Genomic DNA, 23,199 nt, shown 5'->3' with positions numbered 1-23,199 from the left:
AATCAAAATAGGAGCAACATTCTACACACACACACCTTCAAAATGAGGGGTGTTCAGGTTTTTTAAATGCAAAATTGAAAGAAATACGTCAAGTTGATATTGACCAAATTTTGACCGTATCACCCTTTACAAGGGGGTCAGGGGCCATGTCACCGATGTGAATATTCACACCATCCATAATACACCAGGGAAGGGGAGAGGAGTGAGCAACACAGCATCTTTACCCATGGGGGTTAAAAAAGTTCTGCGAGGTACACTTATGGTGAACCAGCGGCTCAGGGATTGTAGAAAGGAAAAGGGTTGGGTAGGTTTAAAATGCAGAAATAGATGCCGTCACGATTGAATGCGCATGTTTAAACAACGTTGATCCAGGTACCTATCATATAAATTTGCATATAATCTAGTTATGATTATTGTCAATAATACTTACATTTCGATAAAGATGGTGCTGCCTACTTTACCTGTTATGTGATACTTATCATCACAGAGTCCAACCTTGAATCGCAGACCAGGTCCACTAACAAAACACTCGTTCCGAGAAGGGTTTATGGTCTTCTTCTTCTTCTTCTTCTTCAGGTTCGCTCACCACCCGGAATGAAGGCTCGGTGCGGTTAGTAATATCAAACAGTGTTACATGCAAACGAAAAAACGAAAAAGAGATACAACCAGGATTAGTTTTTTAAAGTAATAGTTTCATCTGAATACCCAACTAACCATATCTCAGTGACATTGTACCACTCTGAACCGACACCTAAAGCTATTTTGTGATTATATGGTTACTTTGGTATTCACATGAAATGTTGTGCAAGTACCAGAAGTTCAACAACGCCCAACTATGGACAGCTCAATGTTAATACCATTTACTCTTTGAATCAGCTTACACAAACATGATAATCTACTAAGAAACATCTAAGAATGTATAGAGATAAAGTTCAAAAATACAGTTTTAACTGATGGTACTTTATAAACTTCAAACTGTCCAATATTGGACCCTGCCAACACACGGCGCCTGCACGGCAATGTGGGCCGTCAGAATGGTTCATCGGTTGCGAAGTGAAGTGCTTCTTAAACTGAAGCGATACATTTCTCAATGTTTCAACGTTATCCTAACGTAAACTTAATATTATCACCCATATGCCTGTCCACGCCCGAAACCCATCCACCACACAAAATCAAATAAAAATGTTTCTGTATGGCAAACACGTCCAGACATAGACGAGAATATGGGTGTATATCTTCACTGTAACAACTACGGGTAATCATCGAAAATACTTGCATTTTACTCAGGCACTTTTGAGCAAACTGCAATCACTCTCTCATACTCGAAATGTGCCACGACCAAATTGGCACAACGACGCCCTTTACGCTCTCTGACCAAAGCGCAGGGGAAAATAAGTTGGAACAATATTGAATTATTAATATATTTTTACGGCTTTCAGCTTTGCTTGTAATGTAAAGGAAGCCTAAATCCCCCAGTCTCCCCTAATTGCCACATTCTTTAATGATGATAAACAATCAAACACTACAGTACAGTTTAATATATGTTGATGTTGTATAGACTGCCACTATCACACACTATTATTGATGCTATACAGTATGCACATGCTGATAATTCAATAACATTTTGGCGAAAATGACCCGTTTTGGTTGCACGACACAGTACACACTTCAATAAGTATGTGGGATTTAATATTATTTATAGTTATCACCACTCTATATCATTACAAACAACTGAACAATAAGTTAACTAACTTTAACTAAATATCACTTAACTTAACTTTAAAATAAATTTAGCATAACTTTAACTTAACTTTAGATTAACTTTAATATAGCTTTAACTTAACTTAACTTTAACGTAACTTTAACTTAACTTCAACTGAACTTTAACTTATCTTAACTTTAACTTAACATCCCAAGTAATCACCAAGCCCGCTAACTACCCGATAATCGCCCTTTTTGCAATATAAGGTTAATATAGGGTTTCCGAACTTTATATCAGTCGTATAGCAGCCTTATATAGCAAAAAGGGCGATTAACGGGCTTTTTGGTAACTTTAACTCAAGTATAACTAAACTTTAACATAACTTTAGCTTAACTATAATTTATATTTAACTTACCTTTAACTTAACTCAAACCTCACTTTAAACTAACTTTAACTATAACTTATCTGTAGCTTAAATTTAAGTTAACTTCATAATAACTTTAACTTTACAATAACTTAACTTACCTTTAACTTAACTTTAACCTAAATTTAACTAAACTTTAACTAAAATTTAACTTAACTTACATTAACTTAACTTTAACATAACTTTACCATAACTTTAACCTAAATTTAGCTTAACTTTTAATTAACTTCATCTCCACTTCAAGTTAACTTTAACCTAATTTTAACTGGTGAAAATAAAACACGGCAGAGGCATGCGTACTATTAAATTTATTTGCAATATTTACAATAGAACGGTAGGCATGACAACACTACGCTTGCGGCACTTGTGTGTTGATATGAGTATTTGGGTAGGGTAGTTGCACACGTTTTATAGCTTAACTTTAACCTAACTTTAACTTAACTTTAACAAAACTTTAGCAGAAATTTTCTTTAACTTAACTTAACTTTAACTTTACTTTAACTTAACTTAGCTTTAACTTAACTATAACTTATATTTAACTTACCTCTAACTTAACATTAAATTAACTTAAACCTCACTTTAACATAAATTTAAATTAACTTTAACGTATCTTTGGGTTAAACTTAAGTTAATTTCATCATAACTTGAACTTAACTTACTTTTTACTTAACTTAAATTAACTATCACTCAACTTTAACCAAACTTTAGCATAACTTTAACCTAACTTTAACATAACTTTAACTTAACTTAACTTAAATTTAACTTAACTTCACTTTAACTTAACTAAACTTTAACTTAAATATAACTTAACTTTAACCTAACTTTAACTTAACTTTAACATGCTTTAGCATAACTGTAACTTAACTATAACTTTTGTTAGCTTACCTTTAACTTGGATGTACGGGAGAAAATGGATTTCGATTTTTAACGATACAATGCTCAAACAACGAAAATTAATGTGATGAGATCAAATTTGTTCGAGGAAAATCACTATTTTTATTGTTAAGATGCTTAACAACCCATGAAATTCGTGAACCATGAAATTCGTTGTGATTTTATGGTAATAGACAAAAATGTCCAATGTTTTGACAGTAAACATCATGGTCATAATGACAATGAAAATCATTGTATTCTTATTGGATTTTTACGGGTTAACTCAAACCTAAATTTAACATAACTTTAACTTAACTTTAACTTGAATTTAACTTAATTTTAACTTAACTTTAACTTAACTGAAACCTCACTTTAACCTAACTTTAACTTATCTTTAGCTTAAATTTAAGTTAACTTTATCATAACTTTAACTTAACAAAAACTTAACTTACCTTTAACTTATTAACTTAACTATAACTTAACTTTAACCAAACTTTAGCATAACTTTAACCTAACTTTAAATTAACTTTAGCATAACTTTAACTTATCTTTATGTTACCTTCAACTTAACTTTAACTTAATTGAACTTTAACTTCACGTTAACTAAGCCTTCACTAAACTGTGACTTGAACATAACTTTAACATAACCTTAACTTACCTTTAACTTAACTTTAACAAAACTTTAGCTTCACTTTAACATAAATTTAACTTATATTTAACACAACTTCAACTTCCCGTATAAACAATGACCATAAGAAGCGCCTAACTACCAATTCGGGATATCATCCCATCTTTATGTGGTATAGTCGTACCATCTATCCTGTCGTTAGTGTATGGTACCCGTTTATTAGGGTTAACTATAACTAAACTTTAATATAACTTTAACTTGGCTTTAACTTAATTTTAACATAACTTTAACATAAGTTAACCCGTTACTTTAGAGCTGCTGATATCACAGGCGATCCATTTTCTCCGATTTCAAAGCCTGTTCCAATTGCTGGTTGGTCCACGACCTTCGGATGCTCTTCCGAAGGTAATTTGTGGGCATCTGTTTACCAAAATCAATAACATATTCAAAATGAATTCAACATCTCTATGTCCGTCTTTCCCCACTTCATAGCTGATTTTTAAACGTTCATAATTCTTGAGAAAGTTATTGTTATTGCTCAACTCATACCCTGGCCGACTATCGCCCGCCTAGGTATGAACCTACGGAAATTTTGGTCGTGGCCTATGCTAGACCGTATAGCATAACGACTTTCTTCCAACAGCAGGCCTGTTGCTCACGTAGGCAGTCCCACTAGCATCAGATTTGTAGGGTAATAGTAATAGAATAACAGAATAGAGAAGAGCGGTAGAGTATTTGTTGTTTTTATGAAAAGCCGCCGCCGCAGCACGCCGACTTGTTGTGCTGCATGAGGTACACGTTATTTTAAAACTACCCAAATTTGGGTAGAATCCACCCAGATCGGTCAAAACTGAACCTACCCAAAAATGGGTAAACTATGTTGGGAATGACAAGTTGACAAATTGACAACATCGACATGAATCCGATCGACTTTGTTCATTTGTCAACTTGTCACTCCCAACACAGTTTACCCATTTTTGGGTAGGTTCAGTTTTGACAGATCTGGGTGGATTCTACCCAAGTTAGGGTAGTTTTGAAATAGCGTGTATGTTCGCTTTCATTCTCGCTCCTGCGAGTTATGTCCCTCTTCACGTCCTCACTCACTCAAGTATCCTGGGAACCTCCAGAGGTGCAGAGGGCCAACATGAGAAATCTCCATTCTGAGCGGTTGCTTGACCTGGGCCCAGGTCAAATTCCTATTGGTTTACTTGATTCACATGCTTCACACGCTTGCCTGCAGTGATATTGTCGGTTCTATATAATTTTTACTTTTATATTGTTTTTCGGCTGCCAGAAACAATTTCCGTTGGGGATCATTTGATACGTTTGCTGCATTCCCGTGTTGCTAGTTTCCTGCACATACGACGTTTCCTAGATGCAAGCTTCGTCCAGTATACATTGGCTGTCTCCAACCGGCATGATCCTTTCTGTCTGCTTCCTCTTGCCGGTGCAAGTTTAATTCTTCTTTTCGTGTTCAAACTTTCTCGCTACTTTCCTCCTATTGAACTTCTGGTCGTGTTCCCATTTGTCCTCAGGCAGTTAATATAAGTACATGATAGGAAGAAAAAAATAGAACAAGTTAAGTGTGAGCCGAATGCATTGGTTACTTATTTGGGTCATGGTGTTGTTTGTGATCCCTATTTATTTGCCTCTATTTCGCTCTCAGATCGCAACGTTTAACTCACCCCATTCTCTCACACTATTTTTTTTTGTTCTTTATTCTTTATTGGGAGCAGGGAAAAGCCCATTTGAGTAGAGCTTATAAAAGCTTTTTTTTTCTCAAATGGGCATAAAACCTCCTCATCTTTTCGCATCAACAGAACAGTACATTCCAAATGATACATTATTAACTTAAGACTAAACAAAATACGACCTTATTCTATTTCTTACTACTACCAATAATTTACTAACTGAGCATTTCACGGAACCTATTTTTATTAATGGATCGTGACAGATGAAAGTCGAAGACATGGTGACAACGGTTGAACACACGGCAGATACTACTAAAATGCTCATTATAGCCATAATTAGTACGGAATGTCGATATACGCATAAATGACTGTAGGACAAACTATGTGAGCTTGAACAACATCAGATATGAAACAAGCCTTAGTGGCATTCCTACGAACCTCCAGAAGGTCAAGGTCAATTAATTTACAACGATCTTCATATCTAGGGAGATTATATGGATCATTCCAAGTCAAACGTCGAAGAGCAAAGCGAATACACTTATATTGGATGGCTTCTACTTGCTGTACGCTGTTCTGATAGTAAGGAGCCCAGACCACAACTGCATACTCCAATGTAAAGCGAACTAAAGAACAATACAGGGTCTTCAAACAGTGAATATCCGAGAATACATTTGCAGCACTAAAAATAAAGCCCAGGCATTTAGAGGCTTTGGAGGTTATATATCCTGCATGATCTTTAAAAGTAAGTTTCGAATCTAAGAGAACACCCAAATCCTTAACAGTAGATTCTCTCTTTAGAGGTATTCCGGCAATGGTGTAATCAAATGAAATGACAGAACGTTTGCGTGCAAAGGAAATTACTGTGCATTTGTTGGCATTCAAGCCCATACGATTAGTTGCGCACCATTTGGAAAAAAGGTTAAGTTCTTTCTGAAGGAAATGTGCATCTTCCTCACAAGTTATTACATAATAGAGTTTGAAGTCATCGGCATACGAGAGCTTAAAACATTTGAGCACTAGGTTGACGCCATTCAGGTACAGCAAGAATAAGAATGGTCCAATATGACTGCCCTGTGGAACACCAGATGTGACATGGAATGGTTCTGATATAGTATTACTAATTTTGACCGACATTGAACGACCAACCAGATAAGAGTTTAGCCAATCTAGCAACGAACCAGAGAAATCAAGACGTTCAAGCTTTGCGATCAAGATTTCATGGTTGATTTTATTGAAAGCAGCTGAAAAATCAGTATAAATGGCATCGACCTGCTTGTGAGCTTCTATAATCTTGATGATAAAAGACGTGTATGGAACCAGATTGGTGCAGGTGGATCTCGTCGGCATGAATCCATGTTGTGTCGCGGAAACGTAGTTGAGACAATGATGCTTGAGGAAGTCGAGGACAATCAGCTCAAATAGTTTAGACGTAGCACATAGTGCAGCGATTCCTCTGTAGTTTGAAACCTCTCCTTTATCGCCTTTTTTGTACACGGGAAAAACGAATGATATCTTTCATGTTTTAGGAAAAGATCCGGATGAGAGCGAGTGGTTGAAAATAATAGCTAGAGGATGCGAGAGAGCAGAACTACACTTCTTCAAGATGATAGATGATATGCCGTCCGGACCGGGGTTTGGTGAGCATTTCAACCGAGCGCAAGCTGATTCAACAGTATTATGTGATATCCGTGGATGAGGACCAATGGCAGAGCGGGGAGGTACATTAGCTGCAGCATCAGTCACCAGATGTAGGTCAAATGATTTGTCAGTAAATACTGCTGAGAATTGTTCTTTGAAAAGGTCAGTTATGGCCGGAAGAGAAGAAGCTTCTTTATGGCCGAGCTTCATGGTTGAAGCTATTTCCTTCCGCTGTTCATCGATATATGACCAGAACTTCTTAGGATTGTCTTTTAAATTAGGTTGAATTCGACGCAGATAAGTATGAAACAGTTTCTTGTTTAGCCGTTTGTATCTACTGTTGCAGGCGAGGTAATACGACCGTATGTAGGAGTTACGATTCTTGGGCAGTTTTTTAAGCGCCGATCTTTTAACCGACTTCAGGCGCTTAAGAAGGTTGTTGGACCAGGGTGGGTACACAGGATTTTTACACACTATTTTTGGGGTGAACTGATCTATGGCGTCAGCTACGACGAAAGTGTCACTTCAACTGTTGTTTCGACGCTCAAATCATGCAACATGTTCTCCCAACAGATAGAGGATTGTAACAGATGGGGTTCTCCCTGCCCAGCACTAATGAGACCCCCCTCTACACTACCTCAGGGTCGGCATGCGCGCTCGAATATCACGGCCAAGGAAACACTCGAATATCCAACACACACAACACTTGTTTAGCTATAGGCACCTTTATTGTTCCCACTTTCGTCCCACTTTCTTATTCGCTATCTCCTACCTCGTTTCTTCTAATTTTTCAGCGCGGGCCCGCTGTTGGTCCTTCCACAGCCACTCCTTCACCTTCCTCAGCTTCCTTCTGGGCACTTTTCACAGGCCAGTCGGTTCCTTTCCTCGACTTGGTTCGCAAGCCGGTCGCGTACTTCGGTACTTTCCGCGACGGCTCTTCGATCTCTCTCTCTCCTCACTATACTCATGGCGTGGCGATGGGCCGTTGGTTAGTATTCCCGGATACCTTCGTATCGGAAGATGCTCCGTGTCTAACCGCGCCGTATGCCGAATGACGGACACTACGGGGTCTGACCACGCCGTGGATGAATTGCCAGCGGTAAACTACGGGGTCCTGGATGGTTCTGCACCTCACTCTCCTTCTTCACTTTTTTTTCACGTCCTCACGGTTTTTTACTGGTTTTCGAACTTGCTTGAACTAGCTTTACGACGTATCGCTGTTGAGTATCGCCAATCAAATAATTCTCAACGATGGCGGCTGACTTATTCTCTCTCCTTCTCGCTGAGCCATCGTCCTTCCGCCCTATTTCACCTCATCATGGCCCCATTATGCCACCTCCTAATGGCCTCCAAATCCAGTAAACAGTGCCATCTGGTGGTAGGTAGAGGATCTTCCTGTCGTTTAGTGGTGTGGCTGTGTACTGTCCAGTGGGTGATTTTGTGGGCGATGGGTGGTGTTGGTAGCTTGTATTCAAACCTTTCCTTGGCATATTGTTATACATAAAATACGAAACACTAATCGCGACAATCTCACTAATCTCAGACAGACAGACACACCACTTGTTACAGGATAAAAATAGATTCATTTTCGAGAAGTCAGTTTTTCTGAATGTATAACGAGTGGCTTCGGTGACAGATATGAATTCATAAGGAACACATTCCTTTATGAACAATTGAAGAGGCGGATGATGGCGGCATTCCTTAACAAGAGGGATTGGAGCTTCAGAAACAGTAGTATCGTGATTGAGATCTTGGCTAACAAAACAGAGATCAACTATTATGGTCGTAAAAGAGAACCCATATTTAGTAATCTCTCGCGAACTGCGATGCAGAAGATATTAATAGCAAACTAATCTGGAACTGGTCTAAGACATATAACCCAGTGAGTATTGACACATCACAATGTTGTGATGGAGCACGGACGTGAGATTTACTAGAGTATTAAATGCAAAATGCAAATCCAAAATAAAACTTGACAAAACATTGTCAATCCCCTTATTCTTGGGCAGGGCCTGACGATGTGAATCTGATTTTGATCAGTGAACAGGCCCCATATGGTACATTTTCTCACTATGAACCTGTCATTTCTGACCTATCTGAACTATTTAATAAATGGAAACCATAACATGGGTTACGCTCCACCTAAGCGGGCCCTTTGCATCTTCTCTCTGTCTTAGCTGAAATACCAAATGCCAATGGTTTGAATCTATTAATATATAAATTAGAAATGACGTTCAATCAAATAAACCCATACCCCACTCACTTGGCTACGCTTCAGAATCGTCCAGTGGGCAGTGCGTTCTACACTCCAAGTTCCCTTTCTTTCAAATTCACCCCAAATTTGATATTTTACCCCTTTGAGTGTTGATTAATCATAATGAAACATTGTGACAGCACGAACTTGAGGTTACTAGAGTATTAAATAATCTAGGTCCTATTTAGGATTATATCTGAAAAAGCCAAATTTGGCCAACGCCCACCACCTTGACAAATTTAAGAGGTAGCAGAAATGTACCGAAACCCCCACCACCGGGATTCTTGTAATTTTAACAAGAACTTTCCGCTACTTCCGGGATCATCTAAAACCCCTGATATCACATTTTTTCAGCCAGAAGAACAGCTGAAAAATCAGCAAGATCATGCTGCCATGTTCACGTTTTCTGGAATTGTGGAGATCATCTTTAATATATTCAACGTCTCTGACTCAACGAGGAACATTATTAATTTAGTGCTTCCAATTGTGAAAACTCTTTTGAAGCAACTAGCTTCCAGGTGGCCCTTCCTTGCACCGATCATATCTTTTGATGGATAATTTTCCGAATGAGGTCGGGGATATGATCTCTGTTACTGAGTGGAACAGTTGAAGTCTTATACCGAAACTTGACACATTCAAATTTTTGGTTCACAACTCACTTTGATGCATTTGCTCTCTGCGAAACGTGGCTTTCTTCAGACAACGATCTCCCTTTCCACGATTTTAACATTATTCGCCGTGATCGAGCAGATTCGTATGGAGCCAAGAGAGAGGAGCCAGCTCAAATGACAGATGCTTTGTTTTGGTTGTCTTCTTCTTCTTCCTTTTTGTTGAAAAAATTGTTGATGGAAAGAATGATTCAAGCGAGGATGCGCGTTTGTCACTCGGTTTGTTGATATAGTTTTGGCGTCGGAGTGTTCAAACTTGTCGTGAACTGTATGTTGTGAGCAAGTATCTTACTGCAATTCTGAAGCTAATGCTATGTATCATGTTGCTGTATATATCATGGGTAGTATTAGCAGGAACAGTAATGTTTGTGAAACTTGCGTCAACCAATGTGTTTTGCCTGTTCCATATGATAAAAATTATGGAAAATATTCATTTCTACTGCGCAGAGCTCGTCAGAAGCCATTAGTTTTTGTTACACGATCCATATTTTATTTTTTTATTTGTATTGAAGAAAGCATCAACCAGCATTTTGAAAATCACCTCCAGTTAACCAAGCATCAAGTTTCTTCTCTTGAAAAGTCTTTAAAATCATTACCTTTGGAAATTTCTGGTTGCCACAATTTAAAAACCAAAATTATCAAAAGGTTTTTGAGATTCAAAGCAAAGTCAGATCATACGAAGAAATCGCGTAAGCGAAAATATGATAGTCAAAGTATGCTAAATTGAAACAAAAACTTCAAATAAGAATCAAGAGATAACACAATAAATATGTCTTTATTTCACAAATTACAATTATTTTAGTCAGAAATTTGAAATCGACCACCCACTCCTTCACAGTAGTCGCCAAATAGTCAATGTATTGTGCAAAAAAATGGTTATTTTTTAAGAGCTCGGAGTAGCAGCGTCCGAATACTTGAGCAACATTGTGCATTAGGTACGACTTCTAGCTTTTTCGGCATCAAAATGATTGTTGCTTGCTCCGATTTTCATACTTCTAGTGGATAGACGATAATCAATTTTTAATTACGTAACGATTGTTTACTTCAATCTCTACAAGTTGTCTCTATTTCAATGGAAAATAAATCCTTTGCGTGAAAACTACTAATAACACCCTCTCCCTGCTTCACAATAAGTAACAGAAACGCCGAACGTCCAAAAACATTTGTATTCTGCACCGTCATTAACTGCCATTAAAAAAAACTATCTTGAAAAAAAAACAATCCGCAGATTTTTTCCGATTAACAATACTTCCCCCACTTTATTGAATCAAAATTTCGGTTCGCAGTGACAGATCATGACTGGTTCGCATTGACGTTTACGCGATCGGCTTCAGAGCTAGCTGGCGCCTCTCTCTTGGGTATGGAGGGGTGCTTCTCGGGATTAATAAGCTCCATTCCTTTTATAGAACCGATCTGCCTTTCGTGACAAGCATTGAAGTTGTCGCATGTCGGTAAATATTCGAGGTAAAAGCCTCAGTATTGCCTCATTATATCTTCCTCCAAGAACTGCAATCTGTCGACAAGGTCTCTCAGATATCTGCTCAGCTTTATCTGAACCTCGTTTGATATTAGGAGATTTTAACTCCCACGGTACAGGCTGGGGAGAACTGTACGATGACAACCGCTCAACCCTGATATACGACCTTTGCGATAACTTCAATATGACAATTCTAAACACTGGGGAAGTAACACGAGTGGCCAAACCTCCAGCAAGAGAAAGTAGATTAGACCTCTCCCTCAGTTTGAGTTCACTATCGTTGGATTGCTCGTGGAAAGTAATCCAAGATCCCTACGGTAGTGACCACTTGGCAATTAAAATCACTCGGTTGATATCGCGGACGACCTCACGAAAAACATCGACTGGCAAAAATTTGCGGTTCTCACTGGTACTGATTCGGTTGAGAGTACTCAGACAGTTGGATATTCAGCTTCGCGCGGAAAGTTTGCCCGGATTCGGTGTCGGTTCAAACCAACGTTCGTGATCGTCCGTCGGGTAGTAACGAAATAGATTTCCCGTTTTCAATGGGACAATAGAATACACTGCTGCTACTCGTGCAAGTTATCACACGAGTTCTCACAGCTGTTTTTGTTTTGTGTTTTTTTTTTTCATGTCAAATTTAGCGAGAAACAGAGGTCCAGTACTGTCAAAAACTACGCAATGAAGAGGTATTTTGACAGTTTTACAACTTTTATTAAAAAAAAAATCACTTTTAAAATTACAAGCCGAAAGTGAATGCCGCCTTTGCCACTACCACTGCTCATTATGGGTCCGGCATTTTTGCAACATGCCCTGCCCACCGCATCCTTCCGGCTTTGGCACCTTCTGGATGCTGGGTTCGCCGTAGAGTGCAGCGAGTTCGTGGTTCGTTCTTCGCCGCCACTCACCGTTCTCCTGCACATCGCCGAAGATCGTCCTTAGCACACGTCGCTCGAAAACTCCGAGTGCTTGCAGATCCTCCTCGAGCATAGTCCATGTCTCGTGTCCATAGAGGACCACCGGTCTTATTAGCGTTCTGTACATGGTACATTTGGTGCGGGGGTGAATTTTCTTTTTTGACTGTAGTTTCTTCTGGAGCCCGTAGTAGGCACGACTTCCACTGATGATGCGCCTTCGTATTTCACGACTCACATTGTTGTCAGCCGTCAGTAAGGATCCAAGATAAACGAATTCCTCCACTACCTCGAAAGTATCCCTGTCTATCGTGACATTACTTCCTAGCCTAATACTGTCATTAGTTTAAATGATCTTTATTTCAGTTCAACTTGGATGATTACCATATACATCTGTCTAAGTGATTTAATTGCTTTCTTAATCTTTAGGTATGGGCAAAATTCAAAATTTGTTTTACAGAATTAGTCCTAGACTTAGTACACGGTCGACCACCTTGGTGGGATTGGTTCGTTTTGTTTTTAGAATTTGAAGAGAAACTACTTAATACTTCAGAAAGATTGCATTTTTGGATAAATTTGGTTGTCATATCCTCAATTTTGGAATCTACTTTGGGAATTTCTGCCTCTTGATGGAGGTCTGCTATTCTTGTGTCGAATGGACGATCTAGGATCATCCTCAACACTCTATTCTGTGCAACCTGGATTTTGTTCCTGTGGGTCTGAGCGCACGATTCCCACACCGGGGCGGCATAGAAGATCGCGGGGGCTATGATCTGTTTGTAGACAGCCAGTTTGTTTTGCCTTGAGAGGCAGGATCTGCGGCAAATGAGCGGATACAAACACCTAACCAAGGCGGAACACTTACCTAGGGTTTTCTTTATGTGCGAGCGGAACAGGAGCTTCTCATCGAACAACATCCCGAGATAAGTAACATCAGCGGACCACTCGATCCTTGTACCACCCATTATTACGGTACAGGAGGGAGACGGTTTAAGTTTTGGCGATTGTCTGTGAAGGAACATGATCGCTTGGGTTTTCGAGGCGTTGATTTTGATTTTCCACGTGGTGGCATAATCAGTAAAGGTGTCAAGGCATCGTTGGAGCTTATTCGTAATTTCACGAGGCATCCTACCCTTGACGGCTATCGCGGTGTCATCTGCGAACAGGAAGAACACGCAACCGTCTCCTAGAGGAGGGACTAATACTGTCATGTTCGGTTCCGCCTACTAGCATGTACTTTGTTTTTGACGCACTCACCGCCAGTCCGACCTTTGCTGCTTCATGTTTCAGGCGGGTGTATAGTTCTGCCACCGTTCCAAATGTTCTTGCGATAATGTCCATGTCGTCCGCAAAGCACACAAATTGACCGGATTTCGTGAAAATCCCCGGCTGTTGAGCCCGGCTCGTCGCATTACACCTTCTAGAGCGATGTTGAAGAGTAGGCATGAGAGTCCGTCACCTTGTCGCAGTCCCCGGCGATAGTTCATGGATAGTTCACCCGAAACCCTTACGCAGTTTTGCACACCGTCCATCGTTGCTTTGATCAGTCTGATCAGCTTCCCAGGAAAGTCGTTCTATCCATGATTTTCCATAGCTCTGTGCGGTCGACACCGTCGTATGCCGCCTTAAAGTCGATGAACAAATGATGCGTTGGGACCTGGTATTCACGGCATTTCTGGAGGATATGCCGTACGGTGAAGATCAGGTCCGTTGTCGATGAAGCCGGCTTGATAACTTCCCACGAACTCGGTCATTTTGGGTGATAGACGACGGAAGATGATCTGGGATAGCACTTTGTAGGCGGCATTCAAAATGGTGATCGCTCTGAAGTTCTCACATTCCAAATGGTCGCCTTTCTTGTGAATGGGGCAAATTACCTCCTCCTTCCACTCCTCCGGTAGCTGTTCTGTTTCCCAGATCCTGACTATCATCCGGTGCAGGCAGGTGGCCCATCTGGGCCCATCTTGATGAGTTCGGCGGTGATACCATCCTTACCAGCTACTTTGTTGTTTTTGAGCTGCTGAATAGCATCCTTAACGTTTTTTTCTGCCGGAAAGATGCGGGTCTGCTGTTTCCGCTTCTGTTTATACCGTTCCACGTTCTGTCGGGCTGCAGCATTACCGCCCGCGCTGCATTCTTCTCCTCCAAAATCGCTCTGCACTCCTCGTCGAACCATTCATTCCGTCGACTTCTTTCCACGTACCCGATGGTGCTCTCGGCTGCGTCGGTGATGGCTGTTTTTACTGTACTCCAGCAGTCCTCTAGAGGGGGCGCATTGAGCTCACCCTCCTCTGGCAACGTTGCCTCGAGATTCTGCGCGTATGCTAAGGCGACATCCGGTTTCTTCTGTCGCTCTAAGTTGAACCGTGGCGGGCGTCGGTACCGTACATTGCCACGATAGGTCCTGAAGTCGATAATGTCGGAGAAGTTCCGTCCATCAATCAGAACGTGGTCGATTTCGTCTGCTGTGGTGATCTCCAGGTGTAACGATAAGGGAGGCTGTGTTGGAAAAAGATGCTACGTATGGCCATGTTCTTGAAGGCGGCGAAATCGATGAGTCGTAGGCCGTTCCCGTTCGTCAGCTGGTGAGCGCTGAACTTTCCAATCGTCGGTCTGAATTCCTCCTCCTGGCCTACCTGAGCGTTTAGGTCTGTGCGTCCTTGTCATCATCAGTGCTTCCGGAGTGAGGGCTGTGCACGTTGATTATGCTAAAGTTGAAGAATCGGCCCTTGATCCTCAACCTGCACATTCTTTCGTCGATCGGCCACCAACCGATCACGCGCTTCTGCATTTCGCCTATCACGATGAAAGCTGTGCCCAGCTCGCGTGTGTTGCCGCAACTCTGGTAGATGGTATGATTACCTCTAAACGTTCGCACCATGCATCCTGTCCAACACACCTCCTGCAGCGCTACGATACCGAATCCGCGGTTCTTTAGTAGATTGGCGAGTATTCGGGTGCTCCCGATGAAATTGAGAGATCGACAGTTCCACGTGCCCAGTTTCCGATCGCAAGTCCTATTTCGTCGCTGGGGTCGTTGCCGTTGGTCTCGGTTCGTATTCCTCTGTTGCTGATTTTTCGTTGCAATGCTTTTTTACGGCTGGCTCGCAGGGCCTGACACCAATCCCCTAACTTTCCGGAAGACCAGGGTGCACCAGTTGTGCTTGGAGTCCTTCACTGGCACTCTGACGTAAATCAGCCGCCCCTAACATGGGGAACAGACGCTGTTGTGAGCCGCTCCTCCTGGAGAACAGACACTCAGGCTTGCCGAAGCAAACCCCCCCCCCTCCCTGTCAGCCCATGAACAAAGTTCCCACCGGGGTTGGTTACCCGATCTTCCCTAAGGTTGCTCACAGTTCCCGGCCGGTACCACGGGGATGTAGGGATAGAAGTTGCTGGGAAGAGGCTAGTGATCTCGATAAGATCTGTATTGCGCATTACCCAGCATTTACCGACCGGAACCAATTCAATATATCGTAGATCATCAATTTTTTTTTATCTTTATTAAAAAGACTTTCAGCCCTGGGCTGGTTCGTCTCCTAGACCAACAATTGAAAAGGTCCTATCAACTTTTATAAACCAAACGTTGATTTTTCTTTCAACAATCGAACGCAAATTACGGGCATCATCGGATAGGGGAATCTTTCCCCAACCCAAAGATGGTGTAAGTTTGCGTAGGCGAGCCTTGAAACAAGAGAAAAAGAGTTTCCGAAGTTTTTTTCGCAATAGCTGATGTGCTCTTTTCTGTTGATGGTCGTTATTTGTTCGATTGGTTCCGCTATTTGACAGCTCAACTGGTTCCCGAGAAATCTATCCGCCAGACTATGAATATAGCGACTATAAATGCAAACAGGGCGTCAGCATGTACCAGCATAAGATTTCACGAGCAACTGTAATTCGTGCTAGTTGGTTGAGGGGATTCACTTAGTGAACCAGCATATATGTAAACACCCCATAAACTGAATGCGAAAATGGCTGTGATATATGCTTCTGTTATTGCCAAACGTCATCTCTACATTTGTTTCACGATTTTATTTTCCATTACTTACGATTAGAGCAACATGTTTCGGTCTGAAATTCTAGGTAAAACGATACACATTATATATGATGAAACATCCTCTCCATACCGTGTTCTCCAGTCATGCGTTGGCATTGGATGACATTGAATGGAAATGTGAAAAACAAAACTAATTCGCTAGATGACTACTTCGGTGCTAGACTGACCCATTCAAACTGGTGAATATGCCGAACGCAAATCTCCGGTGACTACAAATTTGCGGTTTAATAAATTTGTTAAAATCTATCTAAAATCAGACAGTTCCCAAAACGACAACGGTTTTCGAACTTTGAGAGCTATTGTGGATACCATTTAATGTGTTTTTGTATAAGTACCGTCTTTCTACTGGTGTAGGTTTTCTATGCTTTGACCGTATGTATTTGATTTGATTTTGGTTGCTGTTGTAAGAACATCACACAACATCGATAAATAGTTTTGAATGGAACACTTAAGATTAAGTTTTCGATTCTGTCTTGCACAATATTTTGAAAGCTGACATTTTTTATTTGTTTCGTATGCAACGGTGTAAGCAATAGAGGTACAACTGAAAAACTTTTGGTATCGAACGCTTACAATTCAGACACGAATGACAAAACAAAGGGAAACCAAATTTCAAAAGACATACTTTCTATATTTCACGAGTCACGATGAAACTGACTGATCATATTTGCCTTAAACTATCATTCGAACGATGAAAAAAAAAATGAACTAAGTAGTGCCATGCAGAAAATAAATATTGAAAAAGTTAAACGTCTGCTAACACGACGAATAAGGTGGCAGCAAAAGTTGCCCTCTTGTTTGAATTAGTCAATGTTCAATGATGACAGCCGTTTCTCAACACTGCAATGGATGGCAGGATTGAAGAATTCGCTGTTGTAGCTTTTAGGGCAAATTTCACAGTACTTACGTGATTTCGATATCCTGGAACAGTTCGCCGATCCAGGCCACCGAGATACAGTAGTGCTGGAAAAGTTGCATCAACAGTTCAGCCTCGTCTAGCATTTCGATACGTTCGATGCGGGCCCGATCGGCCGCCGGTATGCTGTGGTAGATTTGCACCATATCCCACGCCCGCGCACCGTGCCAGTTGCAGTTCAAAAACCTAAATTGAACCATTGAAACCATTAGTCATGTTGTCTGCATTGATGCGCTACCGAAATCACCTTGAAATCTGTGTTTCCAACGACACGCAAGCCTCTACGCCGGCCAGACTGCAGCCTCGCTGTCTCAGATTGTTCAGCATCACCTCCCCGAAACGGTCGTTCATGTTGACCTGTTCGTAATTCACAAACACGGCCGATTTGAAGTTAGATGCGAACCACTTCAGTAGATTGCTGCTGTTCTGCAGCTCGATGTACACCAACACACACTCGGCCAAGAAGATTGTCGGAATACTGAAGTCAACCTCGGATTGTTGCAGTTTGATGGCCACCTCGTCGATGTTACGCAAATCTACTCCGGCTATGTGATAATTGGTGGAGTGCAAATCGGTTGGGCTCAAGCGGACTTCTCCGTCTGGAAATATTGATTGAAATCAGTCGTGGTAAATGCATGCAAGACGGATTAACAAACCTTCGGCGTGAATTTTCTCCAGCAGGATTTTATTTCGCTTAATCATGTAGCATTTCTTCGCGGTCACCGTGGGGAAGTCCAGCTCGACGAAATTGGAAATCATGTGACCGGATTCTCGCAGTCTCCAGTAAAGAGTGTCGAATCCACAGCCTAAATTTATGATTTGGCACTTGTCACCTGTTTTCTGTGAAGTGAATGCAGCTGTTTATTATTTTGACCGGAACTAACATTTTGAATACCTAAATAAGTTTTATTTTTTAAATTATTTTCTGAGCTAAAAGATTCAATATGTACATTGATTCTAATTATGGCTGGCCATAATAAAAAAAAACGAACAAATAAGGAAGAAGGTGCGTGCCAGACTATTTATGATTCAAGTGATTTATATCCTGACAGTTTCCACCCGTTCGGCATCTACCTCCGCAGCATTTTCCACTTCCACCCACCAACCATTGGGGAGGCATCACAACGCAAAAGCCTGTTTCTTACCTTGAAAAATTTCTCGATGCACATCTCGATACCCTTGACCCGCGCATAGTAGCCTCGGTTTATTTCCGGTGCCTTGCGGTCCGGGCTACGAACAAAATAGCTCAGGAATTCGTCCTTCCAGTAGCCGAGCTTGACGGCCGATCGTTTGCAGTTGCTGGCATCGTCATTCGTAGAGATGACGGCTTCGTCGCACGGATGAAATGCCGGTGGTTCCATCGTGTTCCACCTACTATTCCTGCAAGCACCTGGCCAGCAACGCGGTCTTCCACGGTTTGGAATCGGAAATTTCACTCAACTCCTCCTGCTACACCAACACTGAATTTTCACACCGATTTTTCACTTTGCGACCTTCGTTTTGATAAGCTTTTTTGTTTTGATTTTGACAAATCGTTCAGTAACGCACCACCCGATGAGTAACGTTGCACGCGTGAATAAAAATGGACGAGTGCACCGATGAATTTGAGTTCATGTACTCACGGAAATGTGACAGAAGAGCGGGGCAATGTTTACTAAAAATGAACACAAATGTTCATTATTAATGAACATTGCCCCGCTCTCCTGTCAAGTATCCATCAGGGCATGAATTCAAATCCATCGGTGCAGTAAAGCTCAGCACGACTGCACCTTAAAGCCCTAAGCCCCAGTAAAAGTATGGACGTCTGTCAAAAGTTGTTCCAATTCTCGATGAACATTTCAAATGGTCCTATCTGCTTTGATCGATTCTCTTCATCGACTTTCTCTTTTCATAACCACTGCTATGCAAACAGATTTCGCGCTAATTCTACCACATAGTTTGATAAATGAGGTTCTCATATAACGTCCAAAACGTCAAATACAACAGGGAAAGGTTTTGCAGCTGAGTTATTGACGAAAGAGAAAGTCGATGAAGAGAATCGATCAATGCAGATAGGACCTTTTGAAATGTTTATCTAGAATTAGGTTTTGCACCGTCGGGGTTAACCTCAATCTGATGACAGTTCAGTGGTACTGTTTACGTGGACTTAGTCGATTTTTTCTTGGGTGGATTTTCTCGATAATTTTTTAGACTGCAGTGAGATGTAAACAGCATTTCTGCAATGTTCACGAGCAACATCCTTGCAACGCGCTGTTCCTCGACAATTTTCAAGTTAAAATTCAGAAACTTTAGAAAATTTTTTTCGAAAAAACGACTAAGTGCTTGTAAACAGTACCACTGAACTGTCAAAAAGGTTCAGCCGTTTAACACTGAGTTCATTTGTGACGTCACGCTGCAGAACCTAATCGAACCGTCAAAATGCACCGCTTTGCACCAAGGTAACTACATATAGGTGTTCTAATGTGTCAAATTAATGATTCAGCCATGTTGGATTTTTGTATGGGACTGCGACCGAGTTTGTTTACAATTTGCTCTAAAACCGCTTTTTCACCTCCCCCCCGCGAACTCCTTGCCTATATAGTGACAAAGCTGTATCACCATTTATATACCCACCAAGATTGGAACAGCGTTTTTCAGTTTTGTGGTGACAGTCGTCCATACTTTTACTGTAGGGCTTTAAGGTGCAGTCGTGCTGAGCTAAGAGGAAGAGGTGACAATTGGCTTCTTCTTCTTTTATTTCTATCTCTATCTCTATCTTTATCTATCTCTATCTCTATCTTACGCACATGAAATCGACCAATCAGGAGCTGGTTCACGTTTGACAGAAAAGTGGTTCATTTTCGCCCCCGTATTAGGTTTTGCACCGACGGGGTTAACCTCAATCTGATGACAGTTCAGTGGTACTGTTTACGTGGACTTAGTCGTTTTTTTCGTGGGTAGATTTTCTCGATAATTTTTCAGACTGCAGTGAGATGTAAACCACACTTCTGCATTGTCCACGAGCAACATCCTTTCACCGCGCTGCCCGCATAAACGCGAACCATCACATGACCTTACCGATAATGGTTATAAATTGTTTATAATCCCTGCTAAACTTCAACTGAAATGGTTATGGAACTTTACATGAACGTTTAATGATAAAGTTTTAACCTTAAGTATTATAGTTTTTTGGAAGTGGACCTTACAAATAATGGGTTGTTAAGAACCATTACCATTCAAAATTCTTGTTTTCTCCATACATTTTCGGAAAGAGAACTATATTAGAACGTTTTTACTTATGGTTTGAGAACATTAATGGTTATGGTTATGGTAGTCAGTAAGGTCCATCAATGGTTTTGTATTATCGCTCAACTTTACGTGAAATATATCGTGAATTGGTAATCAGTAATTTACAGGCAACCAATTCGCGATATATTCCACATAAAGTTGATCGATGTTACAAAACCATTCATGGACCTTACTGGTTACCATAACCATTACCATTAATGTTCTCAAACCATAAGTTAAAAGGTTTTAGTATAGTTTTCTTTCCGAAAATGTATGGAGAAAACAAGAATTTTGAATGGTAATGGTTCTTAACAACCCATTATTTGTAAGGTCCACTTCCAAAAAACTATAATACTTAAGGTTAAAACTTTATCATTAAACGTTCATGTAAAGTTCCATAACCATTTCAGTTGAAGTTTAGCAGGGATTATAAACAATTTATAACCATTATCGGTAAGGTCAATTTATGGTTCGCGCTTATGCGGGTGTTCCTCGACAATTTTCAAGTTAAAATTCAGAAATTTTAGAATTTGTTTTTTCGAAAAAACGACTAAGTGCTTGTAAACAGTACCACTGAACTGTCAAAAAGGTTCAGCCTATTAACACTGAGTTCATTTGTGACGTCACGCTGCAGAACCTAACTGTCACCTCTTCTCTTAGGTGCTGAGCAAAAGTTCATTATTTGGCAAATATTAGGTTCTGCAGCGTGACGTCACAAATGAACTCAGTGTTAATCGGCTGAACCTTTTTGACAGTTCAGTGGTACTGTTTACAAGCACTTAGTCGTTTTTTCGAAAAAAAAATTCTAATATTTCCGAATTTTAACTTGAAAATTGTCGAGGAACAGCGCGATGAAAGGATGTTGCTCGTGGACATTGCAGAAGTGTGGTTTGCATCTCACTGCAGTCTGAAAAATTATCGAGAAAATCCACCCAAGAAAAAAACGACTAAGTCCACGTAAACAGTACCACTGAACTGTCATCAGATTGAGGTTAACCCCGACGGTGCAAAACCTAATTAGGTTCTGCAGCGTGACGTCACGAATGAACTCAGTGTTAATCGGCTGAACCTTTTTGACAGTTCAGTGGTACTGTTTACAAGCACTTAGTCGTTTTTTCGAAAAAAACAAATTCTAAAATTTCAGAATTTTAACTTGAAAATTGTCGAGGAACAGCGCGGTGAAAGGATGTTGCTCGTGGACAATGCAGAAGTGTGGTTTACATCTCACTGCAGTCTGAAAAATTATCGAGAAAATCTACCCAAGAAAAAAACGACTAAGTCCACGTAAACAGTACCACTGAACTGTCATTAGATTGAGGTTAACCCCGACGGTGCAAAACCTAATTAGGTTCTGCAGCGTGACGTCACGAATGAACTCAGTGTTAGCCGGCTGAACCTTTTTGACAGTTCAGTGGTACTGTTTACAAGCACTTAGTCGTTTTTTCGAAAAAAAATATTCTTAAATTTCCGAATTTCAACTTGAAAATTGTCGAGGAACAGCGCGTAGAAAGGATGTTGCTCATGGACATTGCAGAAGTGTGGTTTACATCTCACTGCAGTCCGAAAAATTATCGAGAAAATCCACCCAAGAAAAAATCGACTAAGTCCACGTAAACAGTACCACTGAACTGTCATCAGATTGAGGTTAACCCCGACGGTGCAAAACCTAATACACAGTAATTGGTAAGTATCCATTAATGGGTGAAAAAGTACCCATTTAAGAGTAAATTACACTCTTACCCACACTAAGAAAATTTCAAAAGTTGTTTTTATGAGTACCACACATGAATTTTTGCAATGCGATCAATTAATTGGTTACCTGTAGGTATCATTTATTAATAAATGATACCTACAAGGTAACCAGCGTAAACACATTAATGACTATAAAAAATCAATTTTTTAAAGTTTATATACAGCTTAAAATGTGTAAATAAGGAGATCTTAAAATGTGTAAAAATAAACTTCAAACATCGTTTCAAATCTAATAAACAACCAGGTGTGTTTTTTCCATGGTTTGTTTTCCGTCGATCTTGTTTTCCATGCTGAGCACCAATGCTACCGACGCCAGGGAGGTAGCTCCCACACCTTTACCCTACATATCTTCCCATCAAACTCATGAAACGGCTTTACTTCCCTTCCGAAGGAAGGCGTGATCAGAGATGTTATGCCTCAGAAAATACTGGCGGTGCCGACTAGGATTGAACCCAGGCCTGCTGGAGTGAGAGGTAATCACGCTTACCACTACACCACCGGCGCTGCTATCCAGGTGTTTATTATACTTAAGTTTGATTTGCAAATGTGATTACTTACACAAATAATATGCAATTGACTCGTATAGGTATCTGCTCAGGTATATGACATTGCAGCACACACGGTTAGAAAAAAGTACCCAAAATTAAGTTCTTTTCACTCATCTCGGCACTATAGTGCAGGTACCCAAATGTAGGTAAAGCGGGTCAAAGTAATTTTCATTTACTTGTGTGCAGTTCGTATGGAATTTTCCACTGGCTTTTCAACCAAAAGCAAGTTAATTGTACCCAACAATAGGTGAATATGATTATACTCAACGTTGGGTTCCCACACTTTACTACCCCTGTTGGGTGGTTTTGCTCCTCCGTTTTTGACAACATTAGAAGGAGAAAAGGAGACAAACTAGTCAAAAGTAGGTAAAAGTGAACTGGCCGTTGGGT

The 23,199-nt window shown here is 40.6% G+C and overlaps 1 protein-coding gene across 1 annotated transcript; it reads right to left on the bottom strand.

Annotated features, from left to right (window-relative positions):
* Window positions 1-16,282: 16,282 nt before the first annotated feature.
* Window positions 16,283-18,750, bottom strand: LOC135703807 (leucine carboxyl methyltransferase 1). The gene is made up of 5 exons (XM_065225136.1): window positions 18,388-18,750; window positions 17,899-18,082; window positions 17,490-17,841; window positions 17,234-17,428; window positions 16,283-17,166 (listed from the first exon to the last, which is right to left on the bottom strand). The coding sequence occupies exons 1-5, from the start codon at window positions 18,601-18,603 to the stop codon at window positions 17,130-17,132; spliced, it is 984 nt and encodes a 327-aa protein (XP_065081208.1). The 5' UTR covers window positions 18,604-18,750; the 3' UTR covers window positions 16,283-17,129.
* Window positions 18,751-23,199: the final 4,449 nt, after the last annotated feature.

This window comes from Ochlerotatus camptorhynchus, unplaced genomic scaffold (assembly GCF_037179485.1).
Source record: "Ochlerotatus camptorhynchus isolate MF236.1 unplaced genomic scaffold, CSIRO-AGI_Acam_v1.1 ptg000222l, whole genome shotgun sequence".
Taxonomy (NCBI): domain Eukaryota; kingdom Metazoa; phylum Arthropoda; class Insecta; order Diptera; family Culicidae; genus Ochlerotatus; species Ochlerotatus camptorhynchus.
This window is presented reverse-complemented; position numbering and strand designations above follow the sequence as displayed.